The sequence below is a fragment of the Scylla paramamosain genome, chromosome 30 (assembly GCF_035594125.1).
Source record: "Scylla paramamosain isolate STU-SP2022 chromosome 30, ASM3559412v1, whole genome shotgun sequence".
Lineage (NCBI taxonomy): Eukaryota > Metazoa > Arthropoda > Malacostraca > Decapoda > Portunidae > Scylla > Scylla paramamosain.
The window spans coordinates 666,388-687,500 of NC_087180.1; the positions used below are offsets into that span (position 1 = coordinate 666,388).

General features: G+C 42.5%; 1 protein-coding gene across 7 annotated transcripts in view; it reads right to left on the reverse strand.

Annotated features, from left to right (window-relative positions):
- LOC135116151 (disco-interacting protein 2-like) overlaps positions 1 to 21,113 on the reverse strand; it is a 69,319-nt gene that overhangs the window by 4,972 nt on the left and 43,234 nt on the right. For 6 of the 7 annotated variants that reach the window (XM_064033400.1, XM_064033402.1, XM_064033404.1 and 3 more), the window contains 18 exons: positions 20,272 to 20,400; positions 18,952 to 19,198; positions 18,563 to 18,642; positions 17,672 to 17,791; positions 16,755 to 16,999; positions 15,581 to 15,707; positions 14,780 to 15,000; positions 14,037 to 14,246; positions 9,052 to 9,192; positions 8,627 to 8,747; positions 7,788 to 8,022; positions 7,353 to 7,492; positions 5,125 to 5,345; positions 4,486 to 4,698; positions 4,122 to 4,353; positions 1,695 to 1,804; positions 559 to 948; positions 189 to 389 (listed from right to left, as the gene is read on the reverse strand). In XM_064033400.1, the coding sequence (XP_063889470.1) occupies positions 189 to 389; positions 559 to 948; positions 1,695 to 1,804; positions 4,122 to 4,353; positions 4,486 to 4,698; positions 5,125 to 5,345; positions 7,353 to 7,492; positions 7,788 to 8,022; positions 8,627 to 8,747; positions 9,052 to 9,192; positions 14,037 to 14,246; positions 14,780 to 15,000; positions 15,581 to 15,707; positions 16,755 to 16,999; positions 17,672 to 17,791; positions 18,563 to 18,642; positions 18,952 to 19,198; positions 20,272 to 20,400 (3,383 nt within the window). The remainder of the gene's footprint in view (positions 1 to 188; positions 390 to 558; positions 949 to 1,694; positions 1,805 to 4,121; positions 4,354 to 4,485; positions 4,699 to 5,124; positions 5,346 to 7,352; positions 7,493 to 7,787; positions 8,023 to 8,626; positions 8,748 to 9,051; positions 9,193 to 14,036; positions 14,247 to 14,779; positions 15,001 to 15,580; positions 15,708 to 16,754; positions 17,000 to 17,671; positions 17,792 to 18,562; positions 18,643 to 18,951; positions 19,199 to 20,271; positions 20,401 to 21,113) is intronic. The other variant, XM_064033401.1, reaches the window with a different exon arrangement.

Below are 21,113 nucleotides of genomic sequence, written 5' to 3' on the forward strand. Positions count from 1 at the left end.
TTTAAGTATAATTGTGTTAATAGAAGAAGGTCCATTGTCTCAATATCTATGTAAATGTGTCAGAGAGAGAGAGAGAGAGAGAGAGAGAGAGAGAGAGAGAGAGAGAGAGAGAGAGAGAGAGAGAGAGAGAGAGAGAGAGAGAGAGAGAGAGAGAGAGATTCCCATTGTGAGTGAACACAAGGACAGACCTTCATGCTGAGGCAGAGAGAGGTTGCTGCACCGTGGGACATCTTGATGCCAGCCAACATTCCCGTCGTGGAGACACTGAAATCCAGGTAGGCGATCATCTCTGGTGTTGGTGCTTTGTATATGGAGGGCAGCCGCTTCTTTGGGAGGTCGTCTGTGTCGAGGATTGGAGGCCACTTCTTGCCACTGTCAAACTTCTCCTCCTATAAGGCAAAGTCTGGCTGAAGCATCACAAATTACAAAGAAAAGGCCAAATCTCCCTTACTGTATTAGTATTTATGTACAAATAATTAAAATGACAAAATACTTCTTCAAATTTTTGTTCTTTTATTCTTTATGCATTAGAATTTAACTCTGCATCATGAAACTTACCTTGCTCTTCAGAAGTTTTATAACTGACAAGGTAGACAGTATTATAGAAGATTTGGATACATCTACAACTGTTCTAACTGTGTTCACTGTAGACTGTAGGTTTTGCGGATGTGGGGGGCGGATTGTCACTGGCACAGCACCAACATACAGGCACCCGTAGAAGGCTGCTATTAGGTCTACTCCAGGAGGGTAAATGAGAGCTACATGGTCACCAGTATTGATGTGACCCTTCTCCAGCAAGAGGCAGCCCACTCGCTCTGCCTTCTTGTGGAGCTGAGCACAGGTGAGTGAGGTGGCCACCTGACCCTTGGAGTTGAGGAGTGTCAAGATCTCATGGTTCTCTGTGGTGGATGCCCGCCACTTCAGGATGTCGGCGATGAACTGAGGATGCTGTGGAAGGTGATGCTGACTAACAATGTGCATGCACTCTCGTATAAACAGTTAAGTCTCTCCCTAAGGAAATGTAATCCATTTTTTGGGGGGGGCCTGTTTCATTTGAAAACAACTAAGATTTGTAATGAAAAGTAAAAATAAATGTGAATTGCTGGTATGTCTGTCGCTTGTAAAAAATTGTCAAAATTTGCAAACAATTACTTCCCTAATTCATTCTATCTTCTATTTTATTCTCTTGGCTTGCAGAATATGGCTTACTGTACTTGTATGTGTGTAAATATCATGTTACTGAAATGATTCCTGCCTTCATTTTCCTTTTAGTGAATGGAACATGGCTTACAGAGTACTGTGACCATGTGTGTGTGTGTGTGTGTGTGTGTGTGTGTGTGTGTGTGTGTGTGTGTGTGTGTGTGTGTGTGTGTGTGTGTGTGTGTGTTTGTGTACAGATATAACATATCCTTTGGATTCCTGTCTTCAGTTTTATTATTCTCTTGGTTAGTGGAATATACCCTAGTGTGATGTGTGTTTGTGCAGGCTAGTGGAACATGATTTGGTGTGTGTGTGCAGGTTAGTGGACTTGGCTTGGTGTGTGTGTGTGTGTGTGTGTGTAGGTTAGTGAGACATGGTTTAATGTGATGTGTGTATGTACAACTGTGTATCAAATGATGAGAATTTCAAGATATTATTGCAATAATTCTATTAATTAATGGGGAAGCTGTCTGAGAGAGCTGTGCTGCACTCACCCGTCTCATGCCGTCGTCATTGTCCATGAGGCCCATTTCCCGGCCCTGAGCACTGGCTAGCCGGTTGCCCTGCACCAGGTTCCCCACCATCACACTTGCTGGCCCCACGTCTGCCATATCAAGAGTTAAAATGTATCATGTGAATTTGAACTGTAAGCTTTGCATAACTGCATCAACCTTTGTACTCCTAAGGTGGGAGCTGGAAGGAGACTAGTGACCTTTCTAGTGACTAGTGACTGAAGGTGGTGTGTGCAGTAGACAATTAGAAGAAGGAACATCATGGAAGAGATTGCTAACAACCATGAAAAATGGCAGACTCCTATGCTGTCTAGTACTGTAAGGCAAAATAGGGACATGAACCTCTGAGCTGTGGGTGTCACACAAATGTACCAGCAACTTTGTGCTTGGTGCTCAGCTGCAGGTGTCACACACAGGTGTTCTGGCCTTGGCGGGGTGCAGTTTGAACTGGCCGCGGGTCACACAAAACATCAACAGTTGAGTCTCCTGGCAGCCACTCTGATGCCAACACGTGTAGTTTTTGATTCTCCTGCATCCAATTTATTGGCTGAGGAGAGCTGATCTTTGACTAATTCCTCATAAGAGACCACTTAGTGAAGGTGTTATCAAGGGAGAATCACTTTTCCCTGTATTTTTGCCTTGGAAGTGATGTTAGGGGAGATGACAGTGATGACAGCTTGTTTGAATATCTAGTGTCTCACAGTACACTGACCCCATCATCTACTGGCACTGCTGAACTCTGCATAGTGCTTGTAGTGCCACTAACTGAAGATAATGAAGATACAGATTTCCACATTTACACCTCGTCAGATGGTGAGTGAGTTTGATCATGATGCTTTACACTGAGACTCGTCATTGCTGTGTGTTAGCTAACACACACGTGGAGGGGAGAGAGAATGGATAGAGAGAAACAAGAGAGGCAAGGAATGGAAGGGGAATAAGGAATTTGAGTTAGGGGAACACATGCAAGTAGGTTAAGATGGGGAGCTACTGTGAGGCTAACTCTGCCCTATAGAGGGGCCAGCCATCCAAACACTGCATATTACTATGCTGAAAGTTGCATTTCTTCCTCGCCTTGCCACCAACACCTCTCAACCTAAAGATTTCAGCCACCAACACCTCTCAACCTAAAGATTTCAGACTCTTTGCATAATGAAGACAAAGGATGTATGAATGAGTCTATTGACATTTAGCTCAATGTGATTGAGGCACTGCCAGCTGCACAGCTGATGACTGAAAACAAGCTATTTTTAGCAAAATGTCAAAAACTTCCCACATGACAGGAGAACCGTGTGCAGATCCCTGCAGCTTTGTGGTTAAACAAAATGATGATGATGATGCTAGAGACAGGAAGCATAAGAGACACAAACTGCCTAAGCTCTGCCTACTGGAACAATAATTGAATGAAATGATAATGATGATGATGATGCTAAAGACAGAAAACGTAAGAGAAAAACTGCCAAAGCTCTGCCTACTGTAACAGTACTTAAACACTGAACATCAATTCATAGCCTAATTACAGAATGGTGTAATGGTGAACAAATAAATAACAGGTCAGCCTTTCCAATAAGCAAAAGCTTTTCAAAGAAAATACTAGTAAAACATTATGCTAATAAACAAGAGTAATAAGCTTAAAAGTAGTATAAACCAATATCAATCAAAAATAGGTTCACAGGTCTTGACATTCTAAATGATGTAAAGATAGAGTCATTGCAATTTCATACTGAGAGCAGCTTAAGTTCAAGGATCCTTGTGACAAAACCTAATGCATCATTACAATGAACTACACACTCTTGTACTATGAAGTAAAGATCTGCCTTGTATCAGCAAGTCACGCTTCACAATGTACAGTTCTGACTGACTGCCACTACAGTGGAGCAACCTTCATTTTTAGAACATTGTATACTTTCAGGAATACTGGTGTCTAAGGTTAGTACAGTTGCCTACAAACACCCACATTATAACACACAAGCTATAAATAATGATTTCTAAGTATTTTTTGACACGGCCTTTCCCACAAGCAATGATTTTTCTGTGGATACATATGAAACAATACTGTCTGGTGATGGAAAGATGTGCAGGCTAACAATTAACTTTTGCTGAAATACCTATGACTGATTTTATCAATCTTCTCTAAATGTGAATGAAGAAAGTGAATACAAGAATACAAATACTAAAGAGAGTAAGTGTCTTTACTACAGGTGTCCATATCTTTGACATTATTTGGGTTTTCCAGGATGTTTTCATGATTCTAGTGATAGCTGAACAAGAGTTCTTCATCTTTAAGCAAGAAGAAAAACCATGAAAACTTACATAATCTCAGAGACCTTGAGAACTGTCCTGATAAGAAACCACGCTGTTTAGGAATACAGGCAAGGTGTGGAAGTGATGAGGGTGGCGAGTGCTTACCGTGGTGAACCTCACGGGGCTTGGGCAGGTTGGTGACACACGTGTGGGGGCACATGAGCACGTTGGCTGGGTGGAGGGAGCCTTCGAGGAACTTCTTACGTGTCTCAGACAAGTGGATCCCTCCCAAGGGTGTCTTTGGCAGATGGTTGGGAGGAACAAGAGCTAAGCAGTATATCCCTACTTGGTGTATGCTGTCCACTGCTTGAAGGACCCTTGACATCCACTGGAAGCTCTGAAAAATGTTGATCTTGAGTTTCTCCTTCCCCCTTCTTTTCTGTGCCTGATACCGAGCTTCTTTCACGTCTAAACATGAGATACAAAAAGTTCAAGGTTCCATTATAGTGAGAGAAATGTAGCAGCTCACCTCTTCTTCAGAACAGTCTGGACGCTGCTCGGCGATGACGCATATCCTCTCATCCCTCAGCACTCGGTGAGAGAAGACGGCAATGCGTCCTCGGTAAATGAACTTCATGGGCTCCACAGCCAGGACTGTGGCAATGATGTCGTCTGTGTTGTGCTTGCGGCCAGTGACTGTCATGAGGCCGTCACGTGATCCACACACAAACACCAGCCCACCCTGCAGCACAAGCATTACATTCAGTAATATTGCAAAACACAGGCTCTAGGGTTGCAGTGCAAGCTAAGATATTGAAATAAAGACTAGTAGCAGAGTTCTAACATGGGACAGCTGTACAGGATATCCTCATTGCAATAACTGATGCTCATTGTCATACATTACATAAATTTACTGACATTGCAATGTTTGCTGCTGAAAAATAGACAAGCTGCATAGTTCCAACATGAGACACCTGTACAGGGCATTCAGTATAGTAATAATCAATAGGTAAACTGCTTTAAAGTGAGAAAGTATACATTTACTGACACAAGAATACTGAAGAGTTTATTCTGACACAACAAAAGATAAAATAATACTGATGGATTTATTCTGACACTCAAACAAACAAAAGATAAAAGCAACACAGCAAATGACATGGATGCTTACAGGGCCAAGGAATCCCAGGAGACCCGTTCGCACGAAGGAGGAACTGTCTGAGATAGGTGTGTTGTCTGGCAGCAGCGGCTGGACACGAAAGGTGGCGTTGGTCATGCCCTGCAGTCCCCAGTACTGGTCACCCATTGCCGCACCTGCCACACAGATCTCGCCCACTTCATCCGTCCTGCACACGAATGGCTGACCTTCCAGTTTTACTACAATGATCATTGCTGCAAAGAAAAGGTCACCACCTTATTCAGGTGTGTGTGTGTGTGTGTGTGTGTGTGTGTGTGTGTGTGTGTGTGTGTGTGTGTGTGTGTGTGTGTGTGTGTGTGTGTAGCCAGGTATTCATTCCACAGAACAGTTTGGGCCTCATGCCATGTACACACTGATACATCGAGAACTTATGAACAGACTTAAGGCTAAAGCATTCAGTGATACTCTAAAGTCTATCAATTTGTCTGTGTTGTCTATCAAGTGCTAAGACTGATGATCCTTGCTTCCTTTGCGACATGAAGCCAAACTTAGCTCCAGTAACTTGGCTCCATCCCTGATTTACACTGAAAACACCACATATCATTACACTGAAGGTTGCTTTCTGGTCATCCCACTCATTTGAAGCATCAATACATGTCTCAGGTGAATAGTATATAGTTGTATACCTGTATTTTGAGGGAAAACATCATTTCCTAAAATTTTTTGCCTGTCTCTCTGCCACTGGTTCAAAAGCTGAAGAAAATCATGCTAGTTAGTATGTAGACAAAATGTTGCAAGGTAACTCAACTTAGTCATATTTTAATGGCGGATGGTCCATAAATTGATATTCTATTTCCTTATGAATAAGTTCTATAAAAGATACTGAGAATATTTTGTTACCTATGACATTTAGCTTAGATTCAATGTTGTAGGTATGCCTCCATTGCTTTTCTGTCATGTGTTTGAACTTTGTGTAATATTTGCAGTGAAAATATTAAGGGAATCCTTCAAGGCAACTCTGCCACATATCAGCTGTGCAAATGTGCTGTTTGTTTACATGTTACTTTGCCAGAATTACAGCACAAACAGAACACAATGATCTGTTGTTATTTTTTGCAGTATAATGTCTAACCATATATTTTTTCCTGTAATATGAATTATTGTATACAGAAACTGATTCACCTAGTCTTCTGCAAGCAGGTAGTGGGAAGTTCCTGCCTTTATTTTGCTTCCATGAGGAGAATTTTTTTTATATCTCAAATCTGTTCATGGAGAAATATTTTAAAAACTTTTGGACATTCTTATAAATTATTCATTAAGTAGTTACAGAAGTGATTTAGTGTGTGTGGGGAAAAAAAATGTATTGACATATTGTAAAAATGACAGAGCAGGTGTAGTGGCTGGAGTGCTTGTTTCCAGTCACACTTGCATCCAGCAGTTCGCCCACCTGAACCACCTCATTTACATCTCTGTGCTGGATGTACACATTGGGCACTCAAAGGATCAAATTGGAACTTACTCAGGAAGATGGAAGGACCAAAGTGGGACTCACTCAGGGAGATGAAAGGTAAGGAATAGATACCAGGCAAGAAGGGAGGCAGAGAGCTACCAGCCACTATGGTAGCAACACTCCACTCCCAGCCTCCAACCTCACCACTTGCCCTCCTCACTTTGTCTGTAGCAGGGTCTTCTGCGCTACACATTGCCCCTTTGGAGGATTGGCTTCAAGCTATATACACACACATACACACACACATATATATGATACATGTGCTATACCATATGCATTTTGGAAGTTTCCTTTATATAATTAAAGGAAGGATGTTGGGAAGATATATTTTTATCTGCCACTCCTATGTAGCAAGATTTTCTCACTAAACAGGCATCATTGACTAACACCCAAGATCAGATTAGATGACAGTACTTGTATCTGGTCTGGTCAGCAGACAGCAATTTGTTGCAGTTTTTCACAGGTGCATCTTTTGAGCACACTCATTGCCCACTTCACATGAGGTGAGTTTTAGCAACCAGCCCTTGAGCTTGTCATGTCCTTCGTCTTGGAAGACATGGGGTGATTTTCCATAAAAGTGTTAAGGAAAAGTAAGTTTTATGCACCTGCTACAAATAGTAGAGATTTAAAGAAGGAAGAAGGAAACAAACCAAAAATAACTGACATTAAGGTAGGTAACCGACTGCCAAATATTTGTATAAGGGAAAACTGCCAATTATGAAGTTGAGGACAAAAAAGTTTATTGCCTCACCTCCAGGCAGAACTTGGCCACAGTCCTGCAGTGTGAGGGAGGTGAGGGAGTTCTCCTGGTCAACTCGCACAACACCATAGCTCAGGCCCTGCATGCTTAGCACTCCTCGGCCCACTGCGTTGGCGCCGCCGTGGCCCGGCCTGGCACAAAGGACTGGTCAGGCTTGGCTGGCTTTTAAAATGCTCCTTATCTTATATACATGGCATTTTTTACTCTCAAACTTTGGAAATGATGTTCATTTTATGCAACCAGTAGTTTTTTTTACTCTGTCCTAAGAAAATACTTTGTACTTTATATAATATTTTTTTGTTAACTCAAAGACTAAGATGTCTAACTAAATATTTTTATCACAATGCTTAAAAAGGTGGACATTCTTGCCTTTCCCCTTATAAGGTTTATTTATCACACAGCTAACTAAGTTGGCGAGATGCTTACCTCCTGACAGAGACGGTGAGAGCTTCTGGGGATGATGCACAGGGGCAAATGGCATCTGGCCGGAGACCTTTACTCTGAAACACAGCGAGGAACTGGTCGCAGGAAGAGAGGGACCAAGGGTTGGCTCCGTCAGCAACCAGTAGCAGACGTAGCGACTGAAGACTCACATCCTTGTGATCTTTGGTGGCCAGCAGACCCCAGTGTAGGTCACGGGACTTGACTATCGCTATGCTGGCTGTGAAGAGAACATTCTATGTAGATCCAGCAATTTTACATAATACCCTTGCTTAACAACATGACTGTCAATTAGTTAAGGAGTCAGTCAATCAGTACCCAGATGCATTATACTCCACACAGCATGACTGTGGCAAGGTTCTACAAATCAGCAGCCAACTGACATAGTGGTGGGCACAGCAACACCTATCCTGAGTGAACAACCTCATGACCCTTTCCTTCCAGTGTTCCTTAAGGCAATACTGGCACTCAAGGCAACACTGGCACTCAAAACAACACTCTGGCACTCAAAACAACTCGCACTCAAGGCACCTTCAATTTCAGTGACATACATTCGCACTTTCAAATTCAGCTTGACTTGCTCATGCTTTCCCTGCAAACCCTCCTCTCTTTATCCTCTCAATATGGCTGTCCCATCTCGGTGTGTTCCTTTTCACCACTTCCACTGATCTTCACTTCTCTCCACTTGCACAGACACTCATACCACCAACAAAACTCAAGCTGGCACATTCATTAAAAGGATCAGTGTGGAGGTAATAGAGAACACTTGGAAGAGCTTACTTAGTGGTGAGTGACTACAGTTAACAAACTATGAGTGAAAATACCTTTAAATCTGGTAATCATGTGCATCCAGGAGGCCGGGTTCACCTTCATGACGGAATATGGAATGAATATGACGTGCATGCCGTTGAACACAGAACAGAGCATGGAGTGCCACAAGCCAACCTGCAATGCAACTCACAGTTACTGGAGGGAACACTGGCACTGGAGGCACTGCTGATGGACAAAGAATTACACTCAAAAGATGACTACAAAGATCAAGGAATGAATATTAAATGCTCATGAGAAGCCAAAATACACGAGGCAACATAGAAAATTGTGGTTTGCTTGTGGAGTCAAACTCAGGAAAGAGGCTTGATCATGACAAAAGACTTCCACAACTTGTGCCGATGTATTCTGAAGGTTCAATTCCCTACATGCTTAAAAAAACATCACAACAAAGGTAAAGGAAGAGTGACACTTCTCTCACCTCTCTCTTGAAGTCGAGGACGCAGACAGCCACCTCCCCCTCAGTGTAGTTGCAGGCAGAGGTGAGTGTGCGGCAGTGCGCCAACATTGCCGTCCGTGTCACCACCACCCCCTTCACTGAGCCATCCTTGTCCGTGCAGTACTGCCAACACAGTGCTGTCTTAGCAACTCTGCTCCACCAACACTTCCACTACACCATAATTTGTCCTTTAATCTAATTCGACCCTTACTTGTTGGGAGGGGGCAGGGAGGGGAGAACGACTTCATAGGTACTATAAAGCTTCTTTCAATCTAATTAAACTATGTAAAAAATATATAATAAATAAAATAACAAACAAATAAAAAAAAAATCCCAGCAAACATTCAGTTACTTTTTTAATTTATCTTTTATCAAACCACTACTGAACAAGAAAATACACTAATAATTTCTGCTTACTTTTAAATCTGCTTGAATCTTATGGTAGAAAAAATTATATATATATATATATATATATATATATATATATATATATATATATATATATATATATATATATATATATATATATATATATATATATATATATATATATATATATATATATATATATATATAATAGTACAAATTTATGGCTATTGTAAAAGTTGTCCTTGAATCTCATCAACTATTTGTGTAAGAAAATGCACTTGGTACTTCTAGGTCAAGATCAGAAATATAACATGTCCTTTTCTCTATTGTAACTTTTGTAATATTTTGTTTGCCAAACATTTCCACTGCAATCTTTCAGAATATTGTGTGTCTTTCAATGAATTCAGACCCTGACTATGGAAATTAATCAAACTAATATTTCCCAGGGAAAGATCAGACTGCTATTGGGTGTTTCTCTTTAGATTTATTTATTTTTTTCTACCATTTTCTCCAAAAGCTTCTGTAAAATGAAAAAAAAAAGTCCTGATGACCTGACTGAATATCATTATTTTCTTAAGATGAACCCACACTGTCCATAATTGTTTCTTTTTCTTCAAAATTAAAATATCTTATGTGATTTAATACAAAAAATTGGTGCTTTCTGTTACAGGACACAAGATTACTGACACAAGCAGCCTTGTGCCACACACTGGTGCCTGTGTGTTACAGAAGCAGGCTGAGGGAGGGGTGTACACACATACAGCTTCACTAGCCACAAAGAATACCCTCATTTTTGTGAATTTACTTATAAAAATATTATATATATATATATATATATATATATATATATATATATATATATATATATATATATATATATATATATATATATATATATATATATATATATATATATATATATATATATATATATCATTAGAGGTCAGTGTTTATAGTCTTCTGTCAAAATTTCAAGATTCAAACAGTCATTCCACTTGAGGTTATCAGTATTGCTTAAAAAGAGAGCAGAAAGAAATCAGTGTGAAGGGAGCTTGATCTGATCATCACATCGTCATCTCCTGCACACTGCACGATGGAAGACTCCGACTCCCAGAAGGAATTGACGTCATGACATATGGAGACAGTGGACCACTAGGTGAACACCTCAGTCACAAGTGACTGCTGGCAGCCACTGAGGGTCACATGGTGGTCACTGGGGGCACTACACACACACACACACACACACACACACACACACACACACACACACACACACACACACACACACACACACACACACACACACACACACACACACACACACACACACATCTATGACAAACCCAGCAACTTAACACATTGGTTTATCACTGACTGTTTTCAGAGAAAAATTTAGTTTCTCTTTAGTATTTCCTTCAACATCTTACACAAAATGGAAGTGCAGCTTGATGGCAAGTGTGGCTTGCTCTGCGAGGTCTGGTCTACTGATAGTTGTGACTTGGTCATTCATTATCTAAAAGCTAGTGCCACTATCTCCACTGGTGCCAGTGACTGCTGTGCTGTGTGGCCATGGCTGCTGTGCCTTGAGGCTTCCACCTGCTGTGACATTAGGTCAAAACCTGCCACAGCATGAAATGACACATGCCTGCCATGACATGAGGCCACTGGGTCTGATGGCATTCAGTGACACTGCAGAGAAAGTCAGTGAAGCCAACACACTGCTGTGTGTCCTGTTCTCTAAAGCTTTGAGCCCTGCACGGGACAAGTGAATCACAGACTGGGCTTTGCTCGAGTGTGGGTGCAGGTGACCAGTGTTTGGTGGAGTGTGACAGACTGCAGGCTACACACCATCACTACATCTGTGAATTTACTTCTCACAGTGTAATGTTCAATCCTGACAAAGATCATGTGTGAATAGCAAAGCATGACGTTACTCCTGTCACACTCCACCAAATGCTGACTACCCGCACCCACATTCAAGCACAGCCCAATCTCTGGTTGAAATGACTGCCTCACATAAAAATTCAAATGATTTTCTCACAGACCCATATTCAGAAAAGCTTTGCTCTCTCATCATGACTATTTTCAAAGGGCACAGAGATGATTACCCAGGTTCTCAAGTGTTTCTCCCATTAATAATATATAAATCTTGTTAATCTGTCACTATAGCCATAAAAATACCCTTAAAATCTGTATCACTTCAAATGGAGTCTCAAAAATAGTGGAGGTGCGTGGAGAAGTGTTTCAGAATATGGTCCCTAGACAGATGAGAACATTATATGAGAGTAAGGAAAAGCCATCCAGAGCATTACTGCACTCCAATGACTTCCAATGGACAAGAAGCTTGGAAGTACTTGGGTGGAAGTGTATCTCATTTCCTGAGAGAGCAAAGGTTCTTGCAGCAAGAAGTGACCCAAGTTCACTTACTCATTATTTGCCAATAAACATACAAGTCATTATAAACAGGCCAGCAAGACGTGTGCATGAAACTCACACACAAATTCAGTGCAACTGACTTGCACAATAATGCAGCAATGCTTCATGTCACACAACACTGCTGCTGGTGTACAAATTTGCAAAACAAGTAATTATCAAAGTTAGAAATATTCTTGGATAAATAATATACTATCATAATTCATTTTATACTTCCCTTCCTTACCATGCAAATGTCTTCCCTTTGTATACCATCAGTCATACAGAATGAATTCAGACTATCAGTGAGTGCAAACTGGCCTTTGTGGCAGAGTTAGTGACCCAGCTATAACCAAAATATTGATCATCTCATCACAATACTTAACATTATAACCAACCAAATGACAAGTGACAAAGCCTCCACAGCCTCAAGAACTTAATGCATGAGCAGTAAATGTGTTTGGTACAACTATGAGGGCACAGGAAGCACTCCCGTGCCATCCGAACTGTGCACACAGAAGGCATTGTGGCAGAGAAGGAAGGGGGAGGGAACGGCCAAGGGATGGCCAGAGGGTGACTCACACCACTGAGGACTTTATGCGAGTAAGGCACTGCTGGAAGGTCTGTTCAGTTTACAAGAAGACAGGGACACAAAACACTTCATTTAGAGATGACACACAGTGATGGTTGTGGATGAGAGGGTGAAAGACTGAAGGCTGTAGAGCAAAGCAATGATTTTTCAAATGATGTACAGGAGCTGGGAGGTCTTCAAGTACATTTAGCAAAATAGTCATTGTAGCAGTACATTTGCTAGCAAACAAGTTACTGGAGGGGGAGCAGATGCTTTGATCCACAATACTTTGGGACAATGGACAGCTCCTCAGCCTGCAGGAGCGCAGTGCGTCACGGCACAAACAGCTCACCTCGCCAGTGTTTACACCAACACATGCACAAACTTGGCCCATCAGTCTGACAAAATTAATATGGAACCTAGAGTATCTCTCTCTGTGGCAGGAGAGGAATCCCCACACACTTGAAGTCTGAGGATTGCACGAGTCATTAAGGGGCGGCAGGCCAGGCGCCACTGGTGTGGCTTGAGCCGAGGGAAGGATGGCCACGGGCTGGCACTCTACACTTGATATTAATTTTTATTAACTCTCAGGTTTGGCTTTCATAAAAACAGCGAGAGTTATGCAGCAAATATGGTGTTGACATTGTGGATGAGAAAAATACTCTATTAAATACTACAGTGATTAATTTTCCACTCCTTGTACTGCAAGGAGTCCAATACATTTGTATTTTGCATATGAATCCTTAATCCAAATCATTATCTGAAAGTAACCATACACTGACATTTACACAGCAGCATCTTTTCATAAGCTTGCTTATTTACATAAGGTTTATCTGTCAATGGCTGAGTTTATTGCATTTTGTGCTTTGCTGGAGGCTCTGGAGCAGCCATCAGTGCAGAGAGGGTGCTGGATGGGGCAGCGTACTGGGTTCAAGCACCACATTACACACAGGTCTCAGGTTGGTCAGGGAAACAACATCTTCAAAACTTTTACCTGTCTCACCCCCTCATCCCTGCCTCTTGGTGATAGCTGGGTCAGCTAGTGAGAACAATCATCATTACAATCATGATCCCAGCCTCTCCTCACATCCAATGAAAAGCCATGAGGTGGACAGTCACTAAGACTCACTGGGATGGCAAAAATTGGCAATATCTATAAAATACTTAGGTGACAACATGCAAAAGAATATCATGATAAAGTATTCAAAATAAGCAACCCATTATAAGGTGATACTATTCTAAGTGTTGAGCTTCTGCTTGTGTCTACCATGGCCTGTGGAAAAACCTGATATACGTCTCTGGTGGTGGTGGAATGTGATGAGTGAGGGGAGGTGCACACTGTGTGAGGGAAGGGGGAGTCCCACCAAGGGGAGGAGAGGGCAAGGTGTGCTCTTAAGTGCATATCTCAATTATTATATATGACAAAGGATATGTCATTTCAAAAAGCATTTATGATATTCACATACTTAGTTTCAGTCTTATGGTGTTTCTCTGATTTTAACTCATGAACCAAGAAACTGCAGGTTCAGTTAGGATATAATTGCAATATTGAAGTGACTGTGTAGTGTGACCTGTGCTGCTGACAGACAACACAGGATGCTGCCGGACGCCTCACCTCTATGTACGCCGCAGTGTCGTCTGAGTGTCTGGGAGGCGTCTGCCAGTCCTTGGGAGGCTTGGGTAGGTGATCAGTGATGAACCAGGTCAGTTTGGGCCACCCCTTGAAGGACACCACTTCCCCAGCACTAGTCTTGGGGATGCCCTTGAAGCATGCCTCAGAGGTCAAGGCCACTGACACCCCACAGCTACCCAGCAGGAACCCAATCTGGATGGCAAAGCAAACTCGGTGATGGGCAAATCTTAAGTAAAGCTTGGCACCAAAATTATATTTTTCATCATAACAGAACTAGAAAGGCACCTTTAACCTCTGGGATTGACTTGAAGAAGAGCAGCAAAACTATTGTGCCAAAAGGCACAAGGCACAGCACTCAGCACTCTGGTGCTGCTGCTGCTGGCGCACACACACACACACACACACACACACACACACACACACACACACACACACACACACACACACACACACACACACACACATATAGCTGAGAAACCCAACATTTAAAATGATGGTGAAAATTATGACAAATACAGTGTTCACACAAAAGCTCATCAATTAAATTAACATCCATCTTTCCACACATAACAGAGCCACTTCAAGTAACCAAGGTCAACCTGACATTCCATGGTGTCTTTTTACATCTAACACAGAAGACAAAAGAGGAAACAGAACCAGACTGACCCACTGCAGGTGAACCTACAAGGCAAAACAAAAGCATCTGGTGAGGCAAAATTGCTTACTTGCTGTGATCCTGCATCTCTTCTTGACAGTGGGACTTCAATGGGAACAGGGACCAGCCCGGCCTGCAGACATGCGTAGAATGCACACATAAAGGACACAGGGTCGTTGTTAGGGTAGACAAGTGCCACACGGTCACCCGGCATCACTGTTCCCTCACCTCGACCCCCAAGGCGGGTCAGCAGGTTGTATGCCATCTTCTGTGATCTGCTTAACAATTTACCTAAAAGAAAAAGAGCTCATCATTGAGTCTGATCCAACACTTGAGAGAGAGAGAGAGAGAGAGAGAGAGAGAGAGAGAGAGAGAGAGAGAGAGAGAGAGAGAGAGAGAGAGAGAGAGAGAGAGAGAGAGAGAGAGAGAGAGAGAGAGAGAGAGAGAGAGAATGATTCATGATAGGTACTATATTCTGTTCTTGTTAGTTACCTATATATTTCATTCACTGAACAATACTTCTGTGTACAGACGCTAGAACACATTTAGCAGAGTCACATGAGTTCTGTCCAGCACTGTGTGGTCCTGGCCAGCACTCAAGTACTATACACCACTCACTTCCACAGTCTAATGTTTTCTGTCAATCTCATATCTTCTGATTCATTTTGAATCTATAAATTACCGATTTTGTAGGGAGACTTTCAGCAGATTGGAGGACCTGAGACTGAGGGAAAACACTCAAACTATAATGGAAGTGAATGCCAAAAGCTGCTTGGTTTATGACCACTTGGCTGAGTAGCTTACAGCACTGTTCAGAACTCCACAATACAAAGCTCCACTCTGAGCCACAACTAAGTTGACAAACTCATACCGTAAGTGAGAGAGACGGAGAGCTTCCCATTGGCATCCAGCACAGTGGCCACAGGTGCCTTGTAGCCTGATGAGGACCCATAGCGGTACACTGCATCCTCCACGGACCGAGGGAGGCCAGCAGGGATCTGAAAATTTGTGTGGTTTTACATTGTGCATCTCAGCTGGTTTCCTCCTTCAACACTGCAGCATTAATTTTTTTTAACTTGTATCCTAAAAGCTGTCTGTCCGTCATCAGTGCACAGACAGTTTTATTCACTCTGTCACAAGATCTTTTTTTCTTTTTGTAATGATAGAGGTCACTCACACAGATCACTCTACTTCACATCACAGAATACTTTGTCTATTCATGTGTGCTGTGGATTCCTGACAATTTACAAATGATTTATTCATGAGCACCACACTGACATTTCCTTACATGGAGGAGGATGTCATGCCTCATCTTACTGCAGCCAGAAGAATGAAGAGGCGAGCGAGGCTTATGAATCCCCACACTCTGTCTCTTATTTGCCTTCACCACACCCAGGAATGCACAAGCAATCACATCACAACCTGACCATGGAGTATGTGGCTACAATACTTATGACAAGGGATTAATTTACTGCTCAACGATTAAAAAGTTTTTCCCACATGACAGGACACGGAGAGCCACACATGCACTGGAACTGCCCATATGTTCTCTTTGGCTGGGTTGAAAGAACACTGCTGCTAAATCTTCTGCATGTTTGTAAAAAATGACAAGAGAAATGTAGTGAGAGGAGTGTGAGGCCACTCTGTACTTTCACTCCTGCCTTGGGACAGTGTTTCACCACTTTATTCAACAGACTGTTTGAGAAGTTATGGAGGATTGCAGGGGTGTTTGTACAATTCTAGTAGTAGTTTAGTAAGGGTTCTGCTTCATTAGTGGAAAACACAAGAATCATCTGCTAGCTTTAAAGACATTCCTTATGAAAGCTCAATGGGTTTAAGAATATGGGCTGAGATGTTGTGCAGCTGCCACCTCCTGGAGGATCAATGTCAGCTTGTATGCAGGGCCAAATAAAAAAATCACATCCTGGCCTCGATAAAACTCAGATATGTGTACTCCTGGTGATGGTACACAAAGCTGGGGAGTGTTTGTATTACATAAGATCACATCATAAAGAGATAATGTGTGTATGATCATGTCAACTCACCACCAACTGTTCTCCTCTGGCCGGGGTCATCACCATCCCCTCAGGCTTGGGAGCGTTTGGATCTTTGGGATTTGCAGCAATTTCCAGATCTTCTTCATCATCGAGGTAAAACTCTGGAAGAGGTCGTCTTTTTGGTCTCTTGAGTGTGTTGAGGAGTTGCTGTATCTTGTTGGAAACTTTCCATCGTCCAGTTCCTCTCCAATTTTCTGGAAAATGATAGAGAGCGTCTCTCCATCCGTCTGAGTCTGTGAGAGCAAAGACGGAGACCGAGAGCCCACAGCAACGCCCCAGGTTAGTACAGGAGTGTCTCGCCAGGTAACCCTATTAGCTGGGATGCACTATGTACTTAAAAAGTTAACAAGTCTATATTAAAACCTTGAGATAAGCCAAGTTTTAACAGAAGCTGTTAATATTTAAAATATTTATTCCAAAAAACCATAATATATCAAAATTCCCTGTGCAGTCCATCTAGAGCAGGGAAACACCACCACCAGGTGGAAAACACCAAACAACAGACTCATTTCAAAAGCTACAAATGATCAAGGAAGTAATGAGATGGGGAAGTGGAAATAATCACAAGGTTTCCCAAAACAGAAGAACGAGTTTATGAGGGAAATGAATACAAGAACATTCTCAAGAACTGGAGGAGCAGATGATCTGAAACACATGTTAGAAAGGATGCATTACATGAGAGCAGGAATACCAAGTACTAGTCAGGAATCAAAACAAGCAAAAACTTCGTGCCAATCTCAACAACAATTACTTCTGACGGCAATGGTCACAATATTATCAGACTGGCAAACAAAATTTTAGCATTAATGGCAACATTACATTAGATTACTGAGGCAATCCATCATTACAAGCATCTGACACAAGGTTCTCTACACAACACAGGTTTCCTTCACCCTGCGGCTCACCGGCATCAGAGGAGGACTGTCTGCTGGAGGCGGGACCAGAGTAGCGGGTGATGCGGTCATCACGGGGCATCCGGGCATTGCCGCTGCTTGTGTTGTTGGTGACGTCCGGCGGCTGTGAAACTGCAAACATGAACATTTGTAAAGTGTCTGAGCTACACAACACTTCTTGCTTCGGCTTCTGTATGGACCAAAGTAAAGCACTGCAAATATTTGTAAAGCTACACATTTGCTTCTTGTTGACCAAAGTAAGAAAAAGAAAAAAAAGGCAATTTCCTCAACCATGATGTCTAGAAGCTGGGGAACTGGAAACACACACAAGTGTCTGATCTGCCAAACATTTACTTTGTGCTGTGGCTTGAGTGTGGGGCAAAATAATAATAGAAAGAAGTAATTTCTTCAGTGATCATCACACATGATCTCAAGAAGCAGAGGATAAATTGCAAACATTCATGAACCAAGGTGAACTTCTGAACACATGCGTCATGCTGCAGCTCATGTGCCGACCAGAATACTGAAGAGCAATGCTCCAGTGACCCTCGTGCACCCCGTCTGTCTCACATGAACACCAGCCACCCTAGCAGCTTTCTGAAATGGGCTCAACTATGCTAGGTTGGGTTAGACTGCCTAACCTAACCATGTAACCTCATCTAACCTTTCCCAGTCACAAGAGTTGCTGGGTGACTGCTCTCTCCCTTTCAATCTGGTGCATGAGCAAATAAAGTCAGACAGTGAACAGGCTGCCCTGGGAATGAGGCACCAGTCTGACCCTCTGAGGTCAGACAGAGCAACACACCAGCAGATCAAGTCAGGCACTGAGCAGGCTGCCTTGGGAGTGAGGCACTGGCCTGCTCCTCTCAGGTCAGACAAAGCAACACAGCACCACTGACTCACATGAGGTAATGTTGCGCATTGGGTCGGGCACGTCCGTCATCTCTCGTCTCCTCCGCTCCTCCTCGCCACCGTTACTCAAACTGGCCAGGGAAGGAAATGCACTCATCATTCGGTGGGTTGTAAGTTTAGCTGATCATGTTTACTGAAATTACATTGATCTCTCTAGCTATATACCAGGCTGGCAGCCCCACATAAAGTAGCCTGGACAAAGTACCACTAGACAGGCCACATTATTTCTAATTATTCTTATTGCATATTCTTGAGTCTCTCTCTCTCTCTCTCTCTCTCTCTCTCTCTCTCTCTCTCTCTCTCTCTCTCTCTCTCTCTGTACCCACGACCAGCTTCCCTCACAGACAGGAGATGTAACACAATGCAGGAGCCAGCCTGACCTGTGTGGGGGAACAGGGGGCAGAGGCTGCTGCTGCTTGGGTGGCATGGGGTGAGGCGGGGTGTGGTGACTGCTGCCAGAGCTGCTGGCAGGCGTGCCTCCCCCGCTGCCATGTGTGGGCACCTGTGGTGGCGGCAGTAGGAGTGGTGTGCGTGTGACCTCTGGTGTGCCCTGTGACCCGCTGTGACCTCCACTGCTCCCCAGGCTGCCCTCGGCTGTCACGCTATCCTCATCACTGTCTTCTGAGTCTGTTGGTTTTGTGTCAGTTATTATGGACAGGGGGAGAGAGAGAGAGAGAGAGAGAGAGAGAGAGAGAGAGAGAGAGAGAGAGAGAGAGAGAGAGAGAGAGAGAGAGAGAGAGAGAGAGAGAGAGAGAGAGAGAGAGAGAGAGAGAGAGAGAGAGAGAGAATCAAGTAAATATAAAAGTCTAATAATATAATGTCAGGTATTTACAATGTACTGTCCCTGAAAAAATGGATGACTAGGGCAAAAATCAACAAAAAAAAAAAAAAGTAGGTAAATACAAGGATGTGTAGAGGAAGACACAAGAAGGATGGACATTAGAAATCAGCAAGGACCAAACAAATGGCAGACTTGAAGACTACAGAGACTCACAAGGTGTCCAAACCTGTAAGGATTAAGGATTATGGATTTTTTATATAAAAGCCACTGACCAGAAGGATTGAAAACTTGAAAAAAGAAAGAAAAGCCCACTGGAATGTTAGTTCTCAAAGTATGTAAAGTCAAATAGAATAATCAAATATTGAAATAGTGTTTTAAAACCTCACTCTTGAAAGACTTCAAGTCATAGGAAGGTAGAAATACAGAGTTTACCAAAAAAAGGAAAGAATGACTGAGAATACTGGTTAACTCTTGCATTAAAGAGATGGACAGAGTAGGAGGGAGACAGTAGAACGTCTTCTGCAGCAAGGCTGTGAGAAGAGGGGAGCCATGCAGTTATTAAGATCAGAAAAACAATTAATGTGAAAATAGCCATAGTAGATGTCAAATAAGCATGGGTTAGGTTAGTTTAGAAGAAATTAGTCATGAGCACAAAAACTGAGAGACTCAAACAAATACTAGAGCCACAAGCTGCCCAACCCTGTAGGAAAAAATAAGGATGGTGATGAAAAAAATAAAGATGGTGATGAGGAAGGACAACAGTTCACAGGCAGATACACAAGCCATCCAACCCTGCAAGGATAGTGATGAGGAAGGGTGGAAGTCAACAGGCAGTTAAGACAAGCCATCCAACCCTGCAAGGAAAGACAAGGATGGTGAATAAGGATGGTGATGAGGAAGAATGACAGGAGGAGCTCACCTGAGTCACGGTGGTGCCTGTCAGGGGAGCGTGCTGTCATCACCGAGGACCGCTTGGAGGGCAGTGGCAGGTTCTTCGGCCGTGACTGGTACTGCGCCAGTGCCTCCTTGACCGCCTCCTGCCGCACCTCTGCAACACCCGGCCACACCATTAGTGCCTCGCCTCCCTGCCTGCTGCTCTGCTTCACTTGCCCTCACATGCCCGATACCCAATCCTCATTTATTGGCAGTGAAGTAAGGTATATCTTTGGTAACTAGGTATTTGCTGAATTCCTTCCTTTTTTTTTTTTTGTTGAGGTTAGTTTTGGAGTTTCTTTTTTATTAATGTGCTGCTTGCTTCTTTGCACATCACTATTTTTTTCTTTTAGCCTCTAAAAAGAGATTTTCTGGCAATTCTTTATGCATTTTGAATTAATCTGCAATTAGAATCTTACAAATCACTATCATTTATCTTCTCAACTTTCAGAGACTTAAGGAAAAAACTATTAAGTGATTTACAATAGAAAGAGTGACTGATATAAGTAATCTATCAAAAGAAAAGTTTTGTTGCATTTAGAATTAATCAGTAATCATGGTCTGCAGAAAATAACTTTTTTTTAACTTCCAAATGCTTAAAAATATACACATAAATGAACAAAAACTTGAGTGATCTACAAGAAGAAATAAGAGATTAGTACAAAATGCTTTAAAACTTATAAAAAAAATAAAAAAAAAGTTTCAAGTGTTCCCTCCTGTTGCCCTAACACTTGCCCTCACTGATCCCAGACACAGAGAAACAGAGAAAGCTGCCACATTTCAAGCTTCAGAACTAATGACAGACAACCAGACAACACTTCCCAGTGC